At 44.2% G+C, this 21,127-nt stretch overlaps 1 protein-coding gene across 1 annotated transcript in view; it reads right to left on the reverse strand.

Moving 5' to 3' along the window:
• LOC135213642 (cytoplasmic 60S subunit biogenesis factor ZNF622-like) overlaps positions 1-21,127 on the reverse strand; it is a gene marked incomplete in the record, with an annotated part of 424,578 nt that overhangs the window by 382,637 nt on the left and 20,814 nt on the right. Inside the window, 1 exon segment of the mRNA XM_064247682.1 lies at positions 5,481-5,610. Within this exon segment, the coding sequence (XP_064103752.1) occupies positions 5,481-5,610 (130 nt within the window).

Raw genomic sequence — 21,127 nt, forward strand, 5'->3', positions numbered from 1 at the left:
ATCAAACGCCCCCTCCACAACACTGGGAGAACTCATTCACTGTAATGCTCACTTTCACTAGCCTTACCTTGTAAGTCCGCCATTTTGGACTTCATGTCTCGAATAGTAGCTTTCAGATCGGCGATTTCCGAGGCCGATTCCGAAAGTACACTTTGTGAATTAGACACATAGGGAGAATCTAAATCATTAGGATTAGAATAATTATCAGTAAAAGGCTCAATAGGCCTTGAACTCACACCTTTCAGACGTCTAACCCTATCCCTCTCTAACTTCTTCAAATAAGAAGTTAAAGTCTTCCACTCTTCTGCATTTAATCCCTCGCATTCATGACAAGTATTATTAGCAGAACACTGAAACCCCCTACTATTTACGACATACAGTGTGAGGATCAACCGAAGCTTTCGTATCCTCACCCTGCAGCTACATTCATTCACACATTCTCACACCTCACATTGAATCAGACATACTGAGAAAAAATCCAAAAAGCAATTCCAAAACAGTCCACAGTAGCGAATGCAAAAACACGATCCAGATACGTTACCAAAAAGCCGAGAAACGATGATCAAAGGATGAAATAAGAATCTAAGTCAGGAGGTAAATAGCAACAATGTTGATACCACCGGCGACAGAGAAAATATGATAGAAAACAAGGGGATGGTTCCTAGTCCTGCCGCCCAGGGCAGGCCGGTAGATCACCTGACCTACCTGTAGCGAGTGGCGCGAAATTTGAATTTCTGTCGGGGACGACGGAGTCTTAGCTATGTATATATCTGACAGGTAAGTTGATTGTATGAAAATGGTTATTTTCGGGATAAATCGCCCTGGCGTCACAAAACCGAAGGTCAGAGGCGAAAATCATATGAGGTTTGGAGATGTCCCAAGTCACCTTATTAAGTGGTATGAATATCAAAGTCCTGTCCTTAAAAAAGGGCATTAGCCAGCCGGCCCCCTTAACATGGGTGGTTGTGGTCCCTATCCCCAGTGATTACTGACGCCCCACTGTACCATAAAAATTCTCTCGTCTCAGTAAGAGAGAGAGAGAGAGAGAGAGAGAGAGAGAGAGAGAAGAAGTTGTTATTACTTATAAGTGAAATGGAAAGGTCATTACTTTAAAATACTATTACATACAAATTTTGTAATTACATATACTTATATAATTATTACTATTATTAGTTCCCCGTTGAAAGATACCATCCAGTCTCCCTGACGAATAGCCGTAAGAGCTGACTCATTCGTCTGCATTCTGAACTTTATTGTCTGTACAAAGAAGTTCAATGTGCTTACATCCAGGACCGGCCTCCAACCCCCAAATGGCTTGAGAATGACAATCTGTTGTAGAATCCCTCCGATGATGTGCCCTCTACCACTGCTATCACTTGTTTCATGAGAAGAGTTGAAACCTTCTTTGACAGAGCTGAAAACTTCTCTGAGCCTTCTGAATACGCATTCATTGGTGATGGGAGAAGACACTAAAGGGGGTTTTCTCTGAATGGGATCCAGTATCCTGCTCTGAGAATGTTCTTCACCCTTGATTCCACCGATCTCGATTCCCAATTTTCCCAAAATTGTAGGAGCCTTGCGCCCACAGATGTATGGAGGACTGGATCCTTATTTGCTAGAGGTTGGTTGAGAAAGAAGACTTCTTGCTAGATGGTCTAATTGAATGAAAGTTGGAGCATGGCTGAGACTGGGCTCTTCCTCTGCCACCTCAAAAGGTTGAAGAGGAGACAAAGATCTTGCAGTGACAGATACCGTAGGAGCATGATTGGGATCCTTAGTCCATTTGGTCAATTTTACTAGAAGATCGTGTGTTGCTTTCTTCTGAGGCTCTACAGCTACAAGTTCCACAGTAGCTTGTGGAAACAGACTATCCTTATCCAAGGAAGTGAATAAATAAGAGAGAAGATTTTTGCAAAGAGGTAACTCCCTTAGTGGTGAACAAGCACCACAGCTCCCTCTTTTTAAGGATACCGACCAAAAACAGTGCTGCTAATTGACTGTGATCCATCTAAGATTGCTTTATTGGCACAGGAAAGTACCCCAAGAAAGTCCGCTGCAAACTTGTCTTGCAGCAAGGGACCTTGACCTTTTTGGTTAGTGCTCCCATGGTTCTCTCTAAAAACCTGAAAATCTCTAGCACTAAAAAAATATCTTTTGCAAAATAATACAACTCTGTGGACAAAAACCAAATCTTAGTTAAGTCGAACACTAATCTCTGACTAGGATCAATGAGAATGGATAAGTTCCCTTGGGGGAAGGCAGAGACTCCCAAGGATGGCAATTCTCCGGTCACATAATACCACACCTTCTCTTGGACAGACGAGACAGGGAGAACAGAAAAAAGCCTTGTCTAATTCTCTTTTCTAAGAGATGAACCGCCAACTGCCCCAGCAATAACCACGGTAGGCTTGGTACGTCTCAAACCCAGAACACATGAAAATAGGAACCAAAGAAGGAAGACTACCAGCTACCCACAGGAGTAGGAGGCTTGGGAGGAGGGCTGACGCTCACTCCCCAAAGCATAAGACGAAGGCTGGGTCGTTCCTCTTGACCTAGACGAAGGTAGTGTCTTGAAAGCAGGTCGCCCAGGTCACCCGAGCCAGGACAGAGTCCCGACACTTCAGGACCAGGTTGGCCATCTGGTGGGTGAGATAGGAGATGGCCCTACCTCCAGACTGACACAGTCTCCTGAATGCTGAGACTTCCTTGGGAGCGATAGGTCCCGAGGAGGCTGCGACTCTGGACACCGTGAGGGACCACAGGTCCAGCCAGGAGACTGCTTGGAAGGCTGCCATGGCAGTCGCTTCCAGGGCCGATGCCTCTTGCTGCAAAAACCAGAGGTAGAGGTTTTCAGCCAGCAGGTGATGGAGAGGCACCCCCGGAGTTAGCCTAGCTATCTCTGAGTCAACCTGCTTGGTCGGTAACGGGTCCACATAGAAACGGTGCTGGCGAGGCAGAGGAGGGGGAAGCAGCTTGTCCAACCTCCTGTCCGGAGACGAGAGCGTCGACCTGGCCCAGCACACCGTCGGCCAAGGTGGATCGGGGTAAACCCACCGTCACTCTGGGTTCCTTTTTTGGTCCCCAGAATGACTCCAGCCTCGATGGAGGTTCAGAGGGAGCAACCACCGATCCTTCCCCGAGGTCGTTGTGCTGACGAATCAGCGCAATGATCTCAGCGAAGGACCTCTGTATCTTGGGGGTGATCGCGTCCTGAGGCAGTTCCATCCAGGCCGATCACCTCTCGAGACACTCTTCCTTCAGAAGGAAGAACCTTGCCAGACCCCTGGTGATCTCCTCAAAATACTTGAGTGTATGATCTGCTAGGTCCAAGGACCAAGCAAGGGTCATAGGCTCTCGTGGCGGGACCATGAGGAGCGTTCCTCTCGGTCACCCTTGCTCGCCTCACTCTTCATGGTCACCCCGCTGCTTGCCTCACTCCTCCCGGTGTAGCCTAAGGAGGTTGAAGGGACAGGTGAGGTAGACCTGGTGCTCCTACCCTACCCACCAGCAGAGCCAGTAGGTTGGGAGGACTGCAGGCGACCAGTGGCGATTGAGCTGCAGGTCTGGACCAGCGGTCTCCGTGAGAAGCACTGAACCAAGAACGGTAGCGACTGTTTTTTTGTGTCAGGAGAGCTTCTACCAGTCGTGCGAGCCATCCAGTCCCGGTGGGAGTGACGGTCGGGTGACTGGTAGTGTCCACTGATGTGGTGAGAGCGAGCCACATCCTCTCAACGCGCCACGGTACCTGATCCAGCTGAGACTGGACCTGGTGGTGACTGGGGGGACCTCTACCTAGCCTCGGCACGTGGACGGTCTGGTGTGACCGTCACATCAACCCTGGGAACCGGGGGATCGCCAGCCTGGCGAGAGTCACCTGAGCAACTCTTGCCAGTCTTCCGCTCTGTGCCTGGGTCCTGACGGTGAGCTGGCTCAACAGTCTGGACCTTGGCTGCACAGTCACTGGTAGGTGACCGTACACTCGGCAATGCTCGCAAGCGAGCGGCAGAGACGGTTCCTGGTCCAGAGGTGGAACATCTGGAACCAGGAGTAGAGGTCTGGTACCCCTACGGTCCCCGTCTTCTTCTTCCCTGGGGAAGAAGAGACGGGCCCTGTTCCAGGAGGACCAGCGGAAGACCCACCTGTCCCACCGGAGTGGGACAGACCCTTAGAAGTCTCTGTGCAAGACTTCTTGGGGGGAAAGGGGGGGGGCCACCTTCTTCCTCAGCTGTGGGGCCTGGCAAGTTGAAGGGGAAGAGGCGGCAGAAGACGACGATGAAGACGACGACGGAGAAGACAACAACACCTTCCTCTTCTTTCTGAACTTCTACATCAGCTTCCTCAGGACAACCGACAGGTCCTCCATCCAGGACAGAGCTGGGGCAGTTGCGGTAGCAACACGGTCTAACTCCACTTGTCGGGAGGAACCTGCGGAAGGAGCCGCACAACCACGGGCAGGAACGAAGACAGCAGGAACAGGCACAGGAACTAGCGGGCGGTCAAGAGGGGAGCTCTTCAGGCACGCAAAGTCAGGGGCTGGGGCGAGGACAGCAAAACCAGGCGGCGGAGGAACCATCTCCTTCCGCGGCACAAGCGTCAGCGGGGCTTGCACAGTGGCTGAGGGGGTCACCGTGGTCACATGTTAAGTGTAGACCAGGTGCGGCGGCACGGCATACCCTGGTGTCGACAGGGTGGTGGTCGTCATCGTCACCGTTCCATGTGTCACTGGGGCAGCCAGGCCCACAGTTACGGCCCTCCACACCAGGGCACACTCTCCGGCTGGATGGGGGCAAGGGGGCTTCTCGTCTTCGTGGGCTTCCATGACACTAAGTCTGGTTGCTGATGCAAACCATAAAAACAAACAACGAAAAAACACTAGGTACTTACAATTATTCACACACACTAGTACTAAACAAGGTAAAGTTGAGAAAAACAGCTTCGTTGTCGAAACCATAAGAAGTCTCACGACGATGGTGGGCAGAGAGGTGAACATACGTCTACATCTGACAGCTGCCGAAAGCAAAGTGATATGTTTACCTCCAGTCAGGCAGGTCTCCCGACCATCAGACAAGCAGTTACTACTGGTCCAGCTGGCGCTGTAAGTAATTCCTTATGTAAAGGACCAAGGGTTTGTATTATGTGTCAGAACAAATAGAAACTATAGCTATGTAATTATTTGGTAGGTTGGTTATATAAAACCAGCACAGGAGAAAAAAAATTGACATAATTATTCCAGCCAAATCTATATGTACAAGGACATGGCATGAAGAATTCTGACTTGAACATAAACATCCCAGTGCCATCTGGTGGGAAACAAGTGATTACAAAGACAGTCCATCTGGGTCAGCCAAGTCTCTTCTTTTATTTTGAATAGTAATCACAACTAACAGCATAAAGATGTAAGCTAACTTTAACAGTCAGAAAAATTAATCACAAATAATTAAGCTTTGTATATTACACAGTACTAATACAAAGTTACTCACCTTCAGTAAAAATAGCTACATTCTCATTATGTTTCCTGGAATGCATATGATTATCAAAAGACATCTGATTAGCAAATGACTTGCCACAGGGTTTGCAATACCTCTTCTTTTCTTCTTTACTTTGTGACTGCTGAAAGAAAAAGCCTGTTTTCATTCTGAACCTTTCAAGAAAAGTTAATGTCTTCATACCAAGAAAAATAAAGAGCCTGGAAATATATGTAGTCTTCCTACTGTGATTTGTTATGTTTCCAAAATACAGTGGGGGATCGCTTAATCGCGGATCAGTAATCGCGGAATCAGTCATTCACAGGTTTTTTCTTGGACTGCTTCTCATGCTATATCGCTGGTATGAATTGCAGCATCGCGGGACAAACGTGTTGCATATGCGATGTTTATCGGTAGGCTAAGATTTGGCTGCGGTCTGATAATCACCAACATACATGAAACAACTCACATTATGATATTAACTGACAATAAAGGTAATAAAACTATTCTCACCTTATATATTATTGGCATATCTTCATAATAAATAGCCTATATATGTATGACGTTCATTGGTAGGCTAAACCTAGTTGCAGCGCGATAACCACCACCATACATGAACAGATTCATTTTATGATATTAACTGACAATAAAGATAATAAAACCATTCTCACCTTATATATTATAGGCATATCTCTGAATTAAGTTCCATTCGGCAACTAAAAACAGTGATGATATTGGTAAAATTACATCAATTGATTATTTTAAGAATGTAAACAAAACCAGAATGCAAATGGTAGATCGCTATGTTCATATCATAATACTATAATATGGTAATAATACTTGCAATATGATTAGACACAGTCAAACAACAGTTTTATTAAAATTATCATTATTCTCAATACACACCTATTATTCAACTTTTGCTAATGGATATCTGTCAATGTTACAACCAAATCAGGCAACAGTCTATCTCTCTCTCTCTCTCTCTATAGAGAAACAGCTGATTGCTGACGTCATCTGCCATAACTAGTATCGAGTGTTTATCGAGTTGTGTTTAAGTTGTCACTGCCGATATTCAATGGTGGCTTCCAAAGGTTAAAATAAAATACATTTTTACTCATTCTTCATGTACTAGAGATCTGAAGAAAGACACTCAGACTCTCTCTCTCTCTCTCTCTCTCTTTTTATTTTTTATCGTCATATCTTCATAATAAAAAAGACTATTCGTGGAATAATTTCACATCAGTAAAATCGACTTTTATCTATGCAAAGCCAGCCAGCTGACAAAATGTACGTACGTATATGAAAATAAAATTATGGTAGCGTTCACAGCAAGATTATCTTTCAAAATTGTAATAGTACTAGTCATGGTAGTAATAATGTTTGGGAATATACGTAACATTTATTTTCAATACACATCATTGTTATTCTGGTAGTAAATAATAGTTTAGAATGATCATATGTACTCAGCATTGTCAGGGGTTTGGGGCACAATGAAACAAACAAAATAAAGTTTTCCTTTTAGGCTAATTGTTTAGAAAAATATGAATAGAATCGGCTTTGCGACTTCATTTATTTTTATATTTTTTTTTATATTTTTAATGATACAATAACTATCATTTGTACTACTAACACGGATCTGTTGAGTCCAGTGTTAACAATTTTGCATTTTTAATGCTAGCTTTCATTTTCCTGAGGTAATTGGCAAGAAAATTTTCAATCCAGCATCTGACAGGAAAACTTGCATTTGTTTTCAAATACATCTAGCATACGTATTTTGACATCAAAACTTTGTAATGTTAAGTTTAATATTTCTTTTATTCTACTATGTTTGATATATCATGTAAGAAAAAGAACAAAATCTTGCAAAACCATTTTCAGGAATTGAACAGAATAGGTTTCAAAATTATTAGGAATCATGTAATGTAATGTACAAGTACACTGTGTATGTTAGAAACATGTTTGAATCGAAAAAGAGCACAATCGGTTGAAATTGGCTGGGGGGCATTGTTGTGTATGATGTGAATTTTTTAGCACTTTATGGAGCAAAATCTAGCAAAAAACTGCCATTCCCATTTGGCAACACTGGCCTGCCCACGTTTTATGTTGTTACTGAAGTTGTGTTCGCTGCGTTCTTTAAATTGTACCCAAATAAACGAGTTAATTATGTGGCATCCAAAAGCCCCGATTCTTTTACTTTTATGGGAAAGAAGCCTAAATGTCAGACGAAGGTTATTACGTGTAATATATTAACGTGCTGTGAAGAAAAAAGGCCCACATGAGCATGCATAAGTTAGTTTCTAGCTGTAATCCACAGGCTAGTAGGCTACATATGTACAGTAGCACGTATACTACATATATTTTTAAGGCTAATGTTGTAAAATAACTTTGAAACTATGTATCTTGAATTTAGTTTAAGGTGATAGTTGAAGACATATTTGGTGTTTGAACTAAAGTAGGGAGTTATAAACATTGGAATAGTGGTCTTGGGTGGGTTAACTATTAAAGTAGGCAGTTTTTAGCAATTTTTGAGGGGGGTACCAGGATAACACAGGTATTTACTTATCAAGGGGGGTTCTAGGCCCTATCCCCACACAATTATCGAGGCCTACTGTAGCACATTTTATAAGCAAATTGTATTTTTCCTAACATAGAAACCAGGAGTTCTTTACACAGGGATTTAGCTTGCAAACGTGAAATGAAATGACTGTTAAACTTTCAGACAAGGTCATTAACTATCCACAAGTATTTTAATACCTGATATTTGCAAGTCAGTAATGTTTACAGGTACTAACCTAGCCACCTGGGGGGGCGGGCAACCAAGTCCTTATGGGCGGTCCCGCCGGTCCCAAGCCCAGATAAATAGGGAGGGTTGGTGTCAGGAAGGGCATCCGGCTGCAAAAATCTGTGCCAAAAACCAAAATGGAATGAGCCGAAATATGGAAAGAGGTAATGCTAGGGGCGTACTCCGTAAACGACGCACAGAGACATCGCCCTAACTCTGTGGTAAGGCGAGGGCTACTGCATCAGGAGCGGGTGCAGCTAAAGAAGCGAGCTCATATTGGGTTCAGAGTATGTCAGCTAAATGTTGGGTCCATGACTGGGAGAGGTAGAGAATTGGCTGACTTGATGAGAGAAAAGAAAGTAGATGTTGTGTGTGTGCAAGAAACGCGTGGAAAGGAAATAAAGCTAAAGAGTTGGGAGATGGATATAAGCTATATTATAGTGGAGCAAATAAACAAGGTAGAAATGGAGTTTGGCATAGTACTGTCTAGTGAACTAAAGAACTCGGTAATAGAAGTGCATAGAAAGAATGACCGTATCATCAGATTGAAGATATGTTATGGAGGAGAGATTCTGAATATTATAAGCGCATATGCACCACAAGTTGGTTGCACAGAAGAAGAGAAGGGAAATTTCTGGAGAGACATGGATGGAATAATGCAAGAACTGGAAGAGCATGAGAGGTGATAGTTGGGGCAGATTTGAATGGCCATGTCGGAAGTGAAAATGAGGCGATTGGGCGGTGCATGGGGCCATGGAATTGGGAGAGAAACCCAGAAGGAGAGAGTGTAGTGGACTTTGCTGTGTCATTCGACATGGCAATAGTAAACACATTCTTTGAGAAGAAAAGGGAACACCTAATAAACATATAGGAGTGTGGGGGAAGATTCTCCCAGATAGACTATTTCTTGTATAAAGGATAAATCTGGTGGAGGTCAAGAACTGCAAAGTTATTCCAGGGCGACCATGTAGCCCCCAACACAGCTGCTATGTATGGACTTGAAGTTGAAAAGGGAAGAAAAACCAAAGCTAAAGGGATAAGGAAAATTAAATGGTACGAATTACAGAAGGAAGGGGATAAGAAGAGAGAGTTTAGAGGAGGGTTTTGGAGGATATTGATATAGGGATGAAGATGTTCAAGAATGGTGGGCACAAAATGCAGCAGTAATAAGAAGGCATGGAAAGGAGCTGTTAGGAGAGACATGGTATCATATGGAAAAGAAAAGAGTGGGTGGTGGATGAGACATTGAGAAAGTAGTAAAAGATAAGAAGGAGGCAAAGAAAAGATGGGACGAGTCACAGTCAGTGGAAGACAGAAATAGGTACAGAGAGAAAAACAAGGTGGTGAAAAAGGTGGTAGCCCAAGCTAAAGCAAAGTCGTATGATGATGTGTATAATGAGCTGGGGACAAAGGAAGGAAGGATTAAAGAAGATGATCAAGCTATCAAGGCTAGAAATAAGAGCACCAAAGATATAACACATATCAAACAAATAAAGGATCAAGAGAGTGTAGTGCTTAGAAAGGAGGAAGACATTGTGAAGAGATGGAAAGAATATTTCGAACAGTTGTTAAATGAAGAAAATAATAGACTAATAAGAGAGGAGGGCAAGTGACATTGGCATGGTAATGAGGTTTTCTAGGCAAGAGGTACTAAATGCACTGAAGAAGATGAAGAATGGGAAGGCAAACCGGACCAGACATGATCCCGGTGGAGGCATGGAAAGCATTAGGAAATGAAGGAGTGGATATACTGTACGATCTTATGATAAAGATCCTTGAACAGGAAAAGATACCAAATGAGTGGCGTGGGAGTATATTGATCCCAATTTTAAAGGGAAAGGCGATGTCCAAGAGTGTGGTAATTATAGGGGCATTAAATTGATGTCCCACACTTTGAAGATACTGGAAAGGATGATAGATGCTAGACTGAGAGAAGAAGTACAAATAGGTAAAGAGCAAGATGGGATTTATGAAGGGAAGGGGAACAACAGATGGTATATTTTGTCTGAGGCAAATAATGGAGAAATTCGGGGAAAGACAAAGGGACCTACATATGGTATTCATTGACCTGAAAAGGCTTATGACCGAGTCCCGAGACAAGAGGTATGGAGGAGCCTGAGGGAGAAGATGGTGCCAGAGAAGTATGTGCAATTGATACAAGAGATGTACCGGAATGTATTTACCAGAGTGAGGAGCAGTGTTGGGAGACAGAAGGTTTTGAGGTGAGAGTAGGATTACACCAGGGTCGGCTCTGAGCCCATTTATCTTTAACATAGTGATGGATGTTATAATAGAGGAAGTAAGGGAGACAGTACCATGGAAACATATTGTATGCGGATGATATTGTCTGTGTGCAGAGAGCAGGGAAGATCTGGAAGTGAAATTGGAAAAGATGGAGACAAGTACTGGAGGACAGAGGAATGAGAATAAGTAGATCCAAGACAGAATATATGTGTACCACCACTGAGGGGGATGATAGAGAAAGTATTCAGCTTGGTGGAGAGCAAATAAGGAGAGTTGATAAGTTTAAGTATTTGGGATCTTTTGTTAACGCTGGAGGAAGTATGGAAGAAGAAGTAAACATCGGGTACAGGCAGGCTGGAACAACTGGAGACCGGCCTTGGGAGTTCTTTGTGACAAAAGAGTGCCGCTTAGGTTAAAAGGAAAATTTCACAAGACGGTGGTAAGAAACAGCAATGCTGTATGCTACGGAAACAGCAAGCATGAGAAAAGCAGAGCAGAAGAAGATGGATGTGCAGAAATGAGAATGCTTAGGTGGATGTCTGGGGTAACAAGAGTGGATAGGATCAGAAATGACTACATAAGGGGGTCAACTAAGGTGGTGGAAGTATCAAAGAAAGTGCAGGAGGGAAGGCTGAGATGGTATGGACACCTGTTGAGGAGAGATGAGGACCACGCTGGGAGACATACTATGGGGGTGGAGGTGCAAGGAAGAAGAAAAAGAGGGAGACCAAGAAAGAGATGGAAGGACTGTGTGAGAGGAGACTTACATGAGAAGGGAATTGATGAGGCAGAAGCACAAGATAGAAATAGATGGAAACGGCTCATCCGAAACGGCGACCCCATATAAAAATGGGAACAAGCTGGGAAGAAGAAGAAGAATGTTTACAGGTACTATGTCATAAAATGACATTTTTATGAAAAAATAAGTTTTACATATACAGTAGTACTTACCAAGTATGTAATACATAGCTAACAGTTTCTAGTATCGGCAGCTAAAATTTGAAATTTGTGGTAGCGATTCTTCTGTTTTGCTGTGGGTAACAAGCCTCACCCACTTTAGGAAGAGGAGGAACAACTGAGCAGAGGCTCAATTTGTTTGTACACTTATACCCCTGTGAAGGGAGACAGGTGGGCTCCCATTCTGTAATTACTTGGTAAATATACAATAAAACCTTATTCTACTATAAAAAAAAAAAAAAAAAAATTGAAAGTACAAGTACTCCTTGTTTAATGATGGGGTTCCATTCCAGCAACCAAGTCGTTGAATATTCAGAATTCGTTGTCAAACATGTTATTCTCTATTTTGACTGATAGCATTAGTAATTTTCAGTCATATTATACTCAGAACTATACTTTTTTTTTTTTCATCTGTACATCTGCCTGTGGTGTTTTAGATAGTTACGCTATGTGTAAGTTTTAGGTAAATAAAAGGATATCTGGGGGTGCATTTGCAACTGAAAAGTGTTTTAATAATTTACTGTATGCGAATTACACAGTTAATATTCGAAACAGGATATTATCATAATCGTTGAATGTAACTATCTAAAGCCCGGGACGCAGTGTTACCATACAAAAATACCACAGGCGGATGGACAGATGGAAAAAAACAGAGTATAGTTTCTGACATAGCCTACTACTTGGCAAACTTCTGACAATGCTTATCATTTCATTACTTACATATTTTAACTTCTTCACTTTATAACTTCATAATGTATTATTTTCTTTACAATAGTTAAGGAAATTATACATTATGAAGTTATAAAGTGAATTAGTTAAACTTTATATACATTTAGCCTACATTCCCGAGTTAGCATACTAGTAAGTCAATACAATACTATTGTCAATACAATACTAAACTTTTCTCAGAATCTGCACATTATTTAGCAGTGACTTTCATATTCTAAATTTGGTATTTCATAATTATCGCTATTAGTTTCTTCGTCATTTATTTTTATTGTAGAGGGTAGTGAGATGAAAAAAAATCAGTCATCACAGGGCATTTGAATGTCACTGTCAAAATGTAAACAAAGCACAGCACCATCTATTGAGGAAAAACAACACTAAACTTTTCACTAATGGGATAAGCATTTTCTAGCACTGATAAAGATTTATGCTTGCACTTCTTACCTCTAGTACCTTCTGATCTTATGGGTGACATATCGAATACGTATGTAAATATGATATTGTTAAGATACAATAAAGTTTTGTACATACTTACCTGGCAGATATATACTTAGCTATAGACTCCGTTGTCCCAACAGAATTTCAAAACTCGCGGCACACGCGACAGGTAGGTCAGGTGATCTAATATTCCCCCCGCTGGGTGGTGGGATTCAGAACCATTCCCGTTTTCTAATCAGATTTACTCTTCCACCTGTCTCCTGAGGGGAGGCTGGGCGGGCCATTAAACGTATATATCTGCCAGGTAAGTATGTACAAAACTTTATTGTATCTTAACAATATCATTTTTGTACATGCAACTTACCCGGCAGATATATACTTAGCTGATTGGCACCCTTGGTGGAGGGCAAGAGACAGCTAACTACAAAATAAAAACAGGAAACAACATATGTTGTAGGATATACCATCCTTGGTTCTTACCTGATTGGGCAGAAGACTTCATGATTACTGTTAATGAGTCTGCATGCCTCAAGAGCTTCAGCAAGGTAGGGACCTATAACTGAATAGCCCTTCTGGATCATGTCAATGGGGGCTAGCCCATTTACGCGACAGAGCCTATATGGATCGTGTCAATGGGGGCTGACCCACTTACATGACAGAGCCTTGACCTGTATCATATCAATGGGGACTAGCCCTCTTACATGACAGAGCTTTAGGTTTTTTAATTGCCAAAAAACGAGGAGCACTAAAGCCAATCCCGACCACCTGACCATCCTAACATTGTTAGAGCTAGGAATTGAAAGGGGTTCTTCCTATACCCTCTTTCAATCGACCATAAAAACAAACACCAAAAAAGCTAAAATAGAAATAATTAAGCTAAACTAAGTAAGATTAACCTCAGCTCCTTTTCCCAGCACTGAATCCGCGGATACGTAAGCTCCGAGTGAGAAGCACTTCTCATATGTAACCCTCACGTCTCTTAAGTAATGAGCAGCGAAGACAGAGTTACACTTCCAGTATGCGGACTCTATAAGAGCCTGGAGAGACCAAGTTTTGTGAAAAGCCATTGAGGTTGCTATGGCCCTCACTTCATGTGCCTTCACTCTGAGGAGCTTAAAGTGCTCGTCACCACAAGAGAGATGAGCCTCCTTAATTACGTCTTTAATGAAAAATGATATTGTTAAGATACAATAAAGTTTTGTACATATTACCTGGCAGATATATACTTAGCTATAGACTCGGTCGTCCCGACAGAATTTCAAAACTCGCGGCACATGCGACAGGTAGGTCAGGTGATCCACCATTCCCGCCGCTGGGTGGCGGGGTCTGGACTATTCCCGTTTTCTAAGCATAATTTCTCTTCCACCTGTCTCCTGAGGGGAGGCTGGGGTGGCCATTAATCGTATATATCTGCCAGGTAAGTATGTACAAAACTTTATTGTATCTTAACAATATCATTTTTGTACAAGTAACTTACCCAGCAGATATATACTTAGCTGATTGGCACCCTTGGTGGCGGGCAAGAGACAGCTAAAAATAAAATAATACTTAAACTAAATACATTAAAAACAGGGAAAAAACAACCTATGTTCTTGGATAACATAATCCATAGTTCCTACCTTATTGGGCTGAAAGACTTCATGACTACTGTCGATGAGTCTGCTTGCCTCAAGAGTTTCAACGAGGAATGAACCTATGGTTGAATAACTCTTTGGATCGTGTCAATGGGGGCTAGCCTGCTTACGCGACAGAGCCTATACTGGATCGTACCAATGGGGGCTGACCACTTACATGGTAGAGCCTTGACCTTTTGTCATATCAATGGAGACTCGCCCTCTTACATGACAGAGTTAAGGTTTATTAAACAAATCACAAAGAGCACTGAAGCCAATCCCGATCACCTGACCATGTTAGTATTGTTTACAATCTATGAATCGTAAGAGGGTCCCTATTCCCTCTGACAATTAACCAATAAAAACAACCACCAATAAACAGTAAATTAAGCCTTAAACTAAATAGGAAGATTAGCCTCAGCCCTTCTCCAGCACTGAATTCGCCGAAACATACGCTCCCAGAGCAAAGCACTTTTCGTACGAAATTTTAACGTCTCTTAGGTAATTCGAGGCGAAACACCGAATTACATCTCCAAAATGTCGACTCTATAAGAGCCTGAAGCGACCATGTTTTGTGAAATGCCATAGACGTAGCTATGGCTCTCACTTCATGAGCTCTCACTCTGAGAACCTTGAGATGCTCTTCTTCACACTTAAGGTGAGCTTCCCTTATTACATCTTTTATGAAGTATGTAAGGGCGTTCTTAGAAATCGCTCTTTTCGGATCTCTTACAGAGCACCAAAGACTTTCTTCTGTACCTTCAGCAACTTCTTCTTCTCCAGGTAGAACTTGAGTGCCCTGACTGGACACAAAGTCCTTTCTAGTTCTCTCCCTGTTAATGAAGATAGTCCTTTTATCTCAAAGCTTCTGGCCAAGGCTTTGAGGGATTTTCATTTTTTTGCTAGAAAAAATGGTTTAAAGGAGCAAATCGCTGATCCTTCTTAAACCCCACTTTACCTTCCAAAGCTTGCAACTCGCTAATTCTCTTGGCTGTTGCTAACGCAAAAAGGAATAATGACTTTCTCGTTAAGTCTCTAAACGAAGCTGCGTGAGACGGTACAAATTTTTCCGACATTAGGAACTTGAGGACCACATCCAAGTTCCAGCTAGGCTTCTTGATTACATGTTCTTTCGTGGTCTCAAAAGACCTTATAAGGTCATGAAGATCTTTATTATTCGTCAGATCTATTCCTCTATGTCGAAAACTGAGGCCAGCATACTTCTGTAACCCTTCACTGTGAAACTGCCAGGTACAGTCTTTTCTCAATATAGGAGAAAATCTGCGATTTCAGTTACAGAGGTACTGGAGGAGGATATTTTTCTTTCCCTTACACCATCTTCTAAACAACTCCCACTTCGACTGATATACTTTAGAAGTGAGACTCTTCTGGCTCTTGCAATAGCCTTCGCCACTTCTCGTGAAAAGCCCCTTGCTCTGACAAGTCCTTCGACAGTCTGAAGGCGGTCAGACTTAGAGCGGGGAGGTTTTTGTGAAACCTGTCGAAGTGGGGTTGTTTGAGAAGATCGTTCCTTAGTGGAAGCGATCTTGGAAAATCCACTAAACCACTCCAGCACCTCTGTGAACCAATCGAGAGCCGGCCAGAAGGGAGCGATGAGGGTCATTCTTGTCCTTCCGAGCAAGCGAACTTCCTCAATACTTCTCCTACTATCTTGAAAGGAGGGAAGGCGTATGCGTCAAGCCCGTCCAATGCTAGCAGAAAGCTGTCTACTGCTACTGCTTGAGGATCCGAGATCGGGAGCAATAGGTTTCTAATCTGTGATTCTTGTTGGTCGCGAAAACAGGTCTATATTGGGCCTTCCCACAGATGCCAAAGTTGTTGGCAAATCTGAGGATTGAGAGTCCATTCCGTGTAGGACTTGTTCTTTTCTGCTTAACAGATCTGCCCGGACATTTTTCTCTCCCTGCACAAACCTTGTGAGGAGAGAGATCTTCCTTTCCTGTGCCCAAATCAGCAGATCCTTTGCTGATTCGTACAGGGAAAAGGAATGCGTCCCCCCCTGTTTCTTTATATAAGCGAGGGCTGTTGTGTTGTCCGAGTGAATCTGAATCCCCAGACCTGAGACCTGTTTCCTCGAAATGAACCAAAGCTAGATGAATGGCTGTTAGCTCTTTCTTGTTTATGTGCCAGGACACTTGTTTCTCCTCCCAAGTGCCTGACACTTCTTGCGAACCTAGGGTCGCTCCCCACCCTGAATCTGAGGCGTCTGCAAACAACGCTAGGCGAGGGTTCTGTAAGCGAAGGGAGATTCCCTTGCTTAGTTTCTGTGGATCTAACCACCAACGGATATTCTCCTTGATCCCTTTCGAGATTGGAAATGTATCTCCTAGATTGTTGGACTTCCAATCCCACTTCTCCTTCAGATAAAATTGAAGGGGTCGTAGGTGAAGTCTTCCTAAGGAAACGAACTGTTCCATCGAGGAGAGGGTCCCCAGTAAGCTCATCCATTCCCTCGCGGAACAATGTTCTTTCCTTAAGAAGACTGACACCTTTTCTAAGCAGCGTTCTCTCCTTTCCTGCGAAGGATACGCTAGAAAATCCCGAGAATCCATCTGAATCCCCAGATAGACAATACTCTGCTGGGGAGTCCAGCATGGATTTTCTCGTGATTTACTAAAAAGTCCTAAGGACTTTGTCAACTTTAGAGTAACTAATAGGTCCTCCAGACATTTTTTCTCCGATTGGGCTCTTATTAGCCAATCGTCCAGATATAAACGAGATCCTGATCCCTTCGCAGATGTAGCCAAAAGCTACATTCTTCATGATGTCCGTAAAGACTTGCGGGGCAGTCCGAAAGTCCGAAGCACATCGCTCGGAACTGGAACACTTTCCCTTGGAACATGAACCTCAGTACTTCCTTGCTGCCAAGGATGAATTGGCACATGAAATACGCATCCGGAAGGTCCAGGGACACATCCAGTCCCCTGGACGAAGAGCAGATAGAACAGAGGAAGACGTCTCCATTGAAAATTTCTTCTTCAATACAAAGAAATTCAGGGCACTGACGTCTAGAACCGGTCTCCATCCCCCCCGATGCTTTCGGTACCAAGGAATAGCCGATTGTAGAATCCTGGAGACTGGAGATCTTGAACCAGTTCTAACCGCTTCCTTGGAAATCATCTGTTTCCTTCTGCTTGCAACATAGCCAAGCTTTCGGACCGGATCCGAGTATCTTGCGGTCAACTCCCTTGGAGTTGTCGTCAAGGGAGGATTTTCCCTGAAGGGGATCAAGTATCCTTTTTTCAGGATAGAGAGGGACCAGGAGTCCGCTCCCTTCTGCGCCCAGACTTTGGCAAAGTGGAGTAGCCTGGCGCCTACTTTCGTCTGGAGGACCTTCCTGCTCATCTAGACTTCCCGAAGGACCTTCTAGATGGTCTACTCCTTCTCTCTGGTCTGCGACCTCTAAGAGGGGCTCTAGAAGAGGAGGCACCCCGAAAGGGCTGAACAAAAGAGGGTTTCTCTTTTTTCTCTATAGGCACTGCCGGCCTAAACTTCTTGGCTGAGTGCGTGAGGAGATCCTGAGTTGCCTTCTCCGTAAGAGATTTAGAAACCTCTCTAACAGTCTCTTGTGGAAAAAGGTGCGGGGATAACGGTGCAAAAGAAGAGATGTCCTTTGCAAAGGTGATACTGCTCTTGCTAAGAAAGAGCTAAAGACAGATCTCTTCTTTAATACTCCCGTTCCAAAAAGAGAGGCAACTTCCACAGAACCGTCCATGACCGCTCTGTCCAGGCAAGCCAGGACGCTCGAAAGTTCCTCCATGGAAACAAAGTCAGTGTCCTGAGCTCTCTTCGCTAACGCTCCCAAAGCCCCCCAGTCCATAAGTTGAAGACTTCTAGGGTTTTAAAGAGGCCTTTAGAAGGTGGTCTAGCTCACACCTGCCCCAAGTCGCCTTAGCAGACAGCAACGACTTCCTCCTAGAAGAGTCCACTAAAGGAAGCAAAATCCGCATCTGCGGAAGAAGGCAGACCTAACCCCATCGGTTCTTTGGTCTCGTACCACCTTCCTGGTTTGCCTGTTAACTTGGAAGGAGGGCAGTCTGAAAAAGTCTTTAATGCCTTTTTCATACAAGAGCGGGGCGCATCTTGACGAAGGAAGACGACTTGAGAGCTTTAGTGCTGGACATCAACGATCCGGGTGAAGGAGGGTCCGCAGGATGAAGGGAGTCTCCGAACTCCTTTAGCAGCAAAAGAGAAAGTCTCTTGTAGTCAGAAACTGCTACATCTACTGGCTCTTCGTCTTCCGATACCTGGTCCAACTGATCCACAGAAGGAGATCGTTTTGGAGTGATCTGGCTCTTCCCGGGAGAAGAACTCCTTTCCCGAGAAGGGGAGCGCGGAACATTAGCACTTCTATACGAAGAGTGAGGCTCCTGCCTGTCGGAAACACTCTTGCGCTACTAGACTCTGGTTGTCTAGGTTCGTCAGGTTCGTGGTGCTTGCTAGCTCCTGGCGTCCTGATTCAGGGCGCTTGAAAAGATCCCCGCGTCCTGATTCCTGACGCTAACAGGCTCTTGGCGCCCTAACACTTGACGCCTAACGTACTCCTGGCGTCCTGCCTTCTGGCGTCCTACCTCCTGGCGCCCTGACTCCTGGCGCCCTGACTCCTGGCGCCCTGACTCCTGGCGCCCTGACTCATGGCGTCCTGGCTCATAGCGTCCTGATTCCTGCCTTCTAGCAGAATCCTGACGTCCTGAATCCTGTGTTCTAAGAGGCTCTTGACGCCCTTTCTTGCATCTTGCTGCCTCTTTGCGCCTGTCTGGCTCCTGGTCCTGCAGACCCAAGGGATCCTGATACCTAAATCGGTTTTCCGGTTCCTTGCACCTAAACCGATCGAGACTTCTGCTCGATTCGCGGCGTCTCAGAGGGCGCTTCGGGGAAGACAGCCTATAGGGCGAAAGGGCTCTTCTCTCAGGAGAACAACTCCTATCAGACGAGTCTCTCGACGAAGGCGATAAACGCCCTGGAGATCGTGAGGGTTCTCTCCTATACGAAGCGGGGCGCTTAGCGGAACTCTTAACCGGGAGCGAGACATCCTTCCTCCTTGTAGAGTCCTTAGCAAAAGAGCTACGGAGAGAAGCTAACTGCTCTTGCAGATTAACCAAAAACTTCGTAGGATCCTGAAGAGCAGGCTCCTCTTGTCTAGTCTTCTTAGGTCCCGAAGGCCAATCCTCGGGAAAACGCTCTGGGCTGGAGTCAGCCGCGTCTCCTTTAGGCGCCTTCCAGGCTCTCTTCAAAGGGCGTGAAAGGGAGGCCGAACTCCATCCTCGTTTAGGAGAGGAAGAGTCTGAGGCCGAAAAACACTCCTTTAGGACGCTTTTCTGCGGCAATCCGAGGCAGCCTGGGACTTAACAACAGGATCTGCCGAAGGGACGCCTGACCGTTGGGGATGTTCTGCATCCTCCCTGCAGGCTTTCGACATTCCTCCTCCCCTGGTCCTGGGAGTTTGGAAGCGGTCTAGGCCTAGAGCAATGAGGAACCGGTCAGACGCCCCTCCACTGCACTGGGGACACTGCACAAGTCACTATCACCACTCTTACCTTGGTTTAGAGCTCGTAGCTGAGCTTGAAGTTTCTTAATTGAAGCTTTTACATTTTGCCCTCTCTGACGAAGAATCTTTGATTCAGAACAGGGAGAAGCAGCTGAGGCTAAGGGAAAATTGTTAGAAGGAGAGTTAATTTCTTGTTCTAAGGAGCAAGATCTACTAGATGACCTAGCTGAAGCCTTTCTCACTCTATCTCTCTCAAGCTTCCTAACATATGATGATAATTCCTTCCATTCAAGCTCCGTGTTAATAAAAGAACATTCATTCTCCCTGCATTTAGCGCAAATACTATGAGGATCTAATGCCGATTTAGGCAGCCTAACCTTACAATCTTCCCTACTGCAAACTCTAAACATAGGTAAGCCTTAGCGTCAGACATCGTGAAAGAGTAGTCAAAACCAAAGTCGAAAAACAGTCCACAATAAGCGTATGCCAAGCCAGAGAAAAAACAGAATACATCACCAAAAAACCAATCAAATTCTCGGCAAAACGAGTTGAAATCCAAGATGGAGGAACGAACAAATAGGTGTGTCCGTTCAACCGACAGAGAAATTATGGCTTAGAAAACGGGAATAGTTCCAGACCCCGCCACCCAGCGGCGGGAATGGTGGATCACCTGACCTACCTGTCGCGTGTGCCGCGAGTTTTGAAATTCTGTCGGGACGACCGAGTCTATAGCTAAGTATATATCTGCTGGGTAAGTTACTTGTACAAAAACGTCAGTGCGTTCTTCGAAATGGGTCGCTTCGGATCCTTGACCGAGCACCAGAGGCTTTCTTCTGTACCTCCTAGTTGAGTCTTCTTTTGCAAGTAAAACTTGAGGGTTCTGACAGGACACAAAATCCTCTCCAGTTCTTTCCCTGTAATTGAAGAAAGCCCTTTTACTTCAAAGCTTCTTGGCCACGGCTTGGAAGGGTTTTCATTCTTCGCTAAGAAGAGTGGCTTGAATGAGCAAATAGCTGAGTTCTTCTTAAAGCCAACCCTGCCTTCCAAGGCTTGTAGCTCACTTATCCTTTTTGCTGTTGCTAGAGCAAACGGAACAACGACTTTCTTGTCAAGTCTCTAAAGGAAGCTGTATGAGAAGGTACGAACTTTTCAGTCATGAGGTATTTAAGGACCACAAGCAAGTTCCAACTAAGGTTCCTATTGGTCTGGGCTTTCGAGGTTTTGAAAGACCTAATAAGATCGTGCAGATCTTTGTTGTCTAAAACATCCAAGCCTCTATGCCTGAAAACAGAGGCCAGCATACTGCTATAACCTTTAATCGTTGATACGGCCAGATTACATTTTTTCCTTAAGTAAAGGAGAAAATCAGCGATGTCCATTACAAAGGTAC

The sequence above is a fragment of the Macrobrachium nipponense genome, chromosome 43, assembly GCF_015104395.2.
Source record: "Macrobrachium nipponense isolate FS-2020 chromosome 43, ASM1510439v2, whole genome shotgun sequence".
Taxonomy (NCBI): Eukaryota; Metazoa; Arthropoda; class Malacostraca; order Decapoda; family Palaemonidae; genus Macrobrachium; species Macrobrachium nipponense.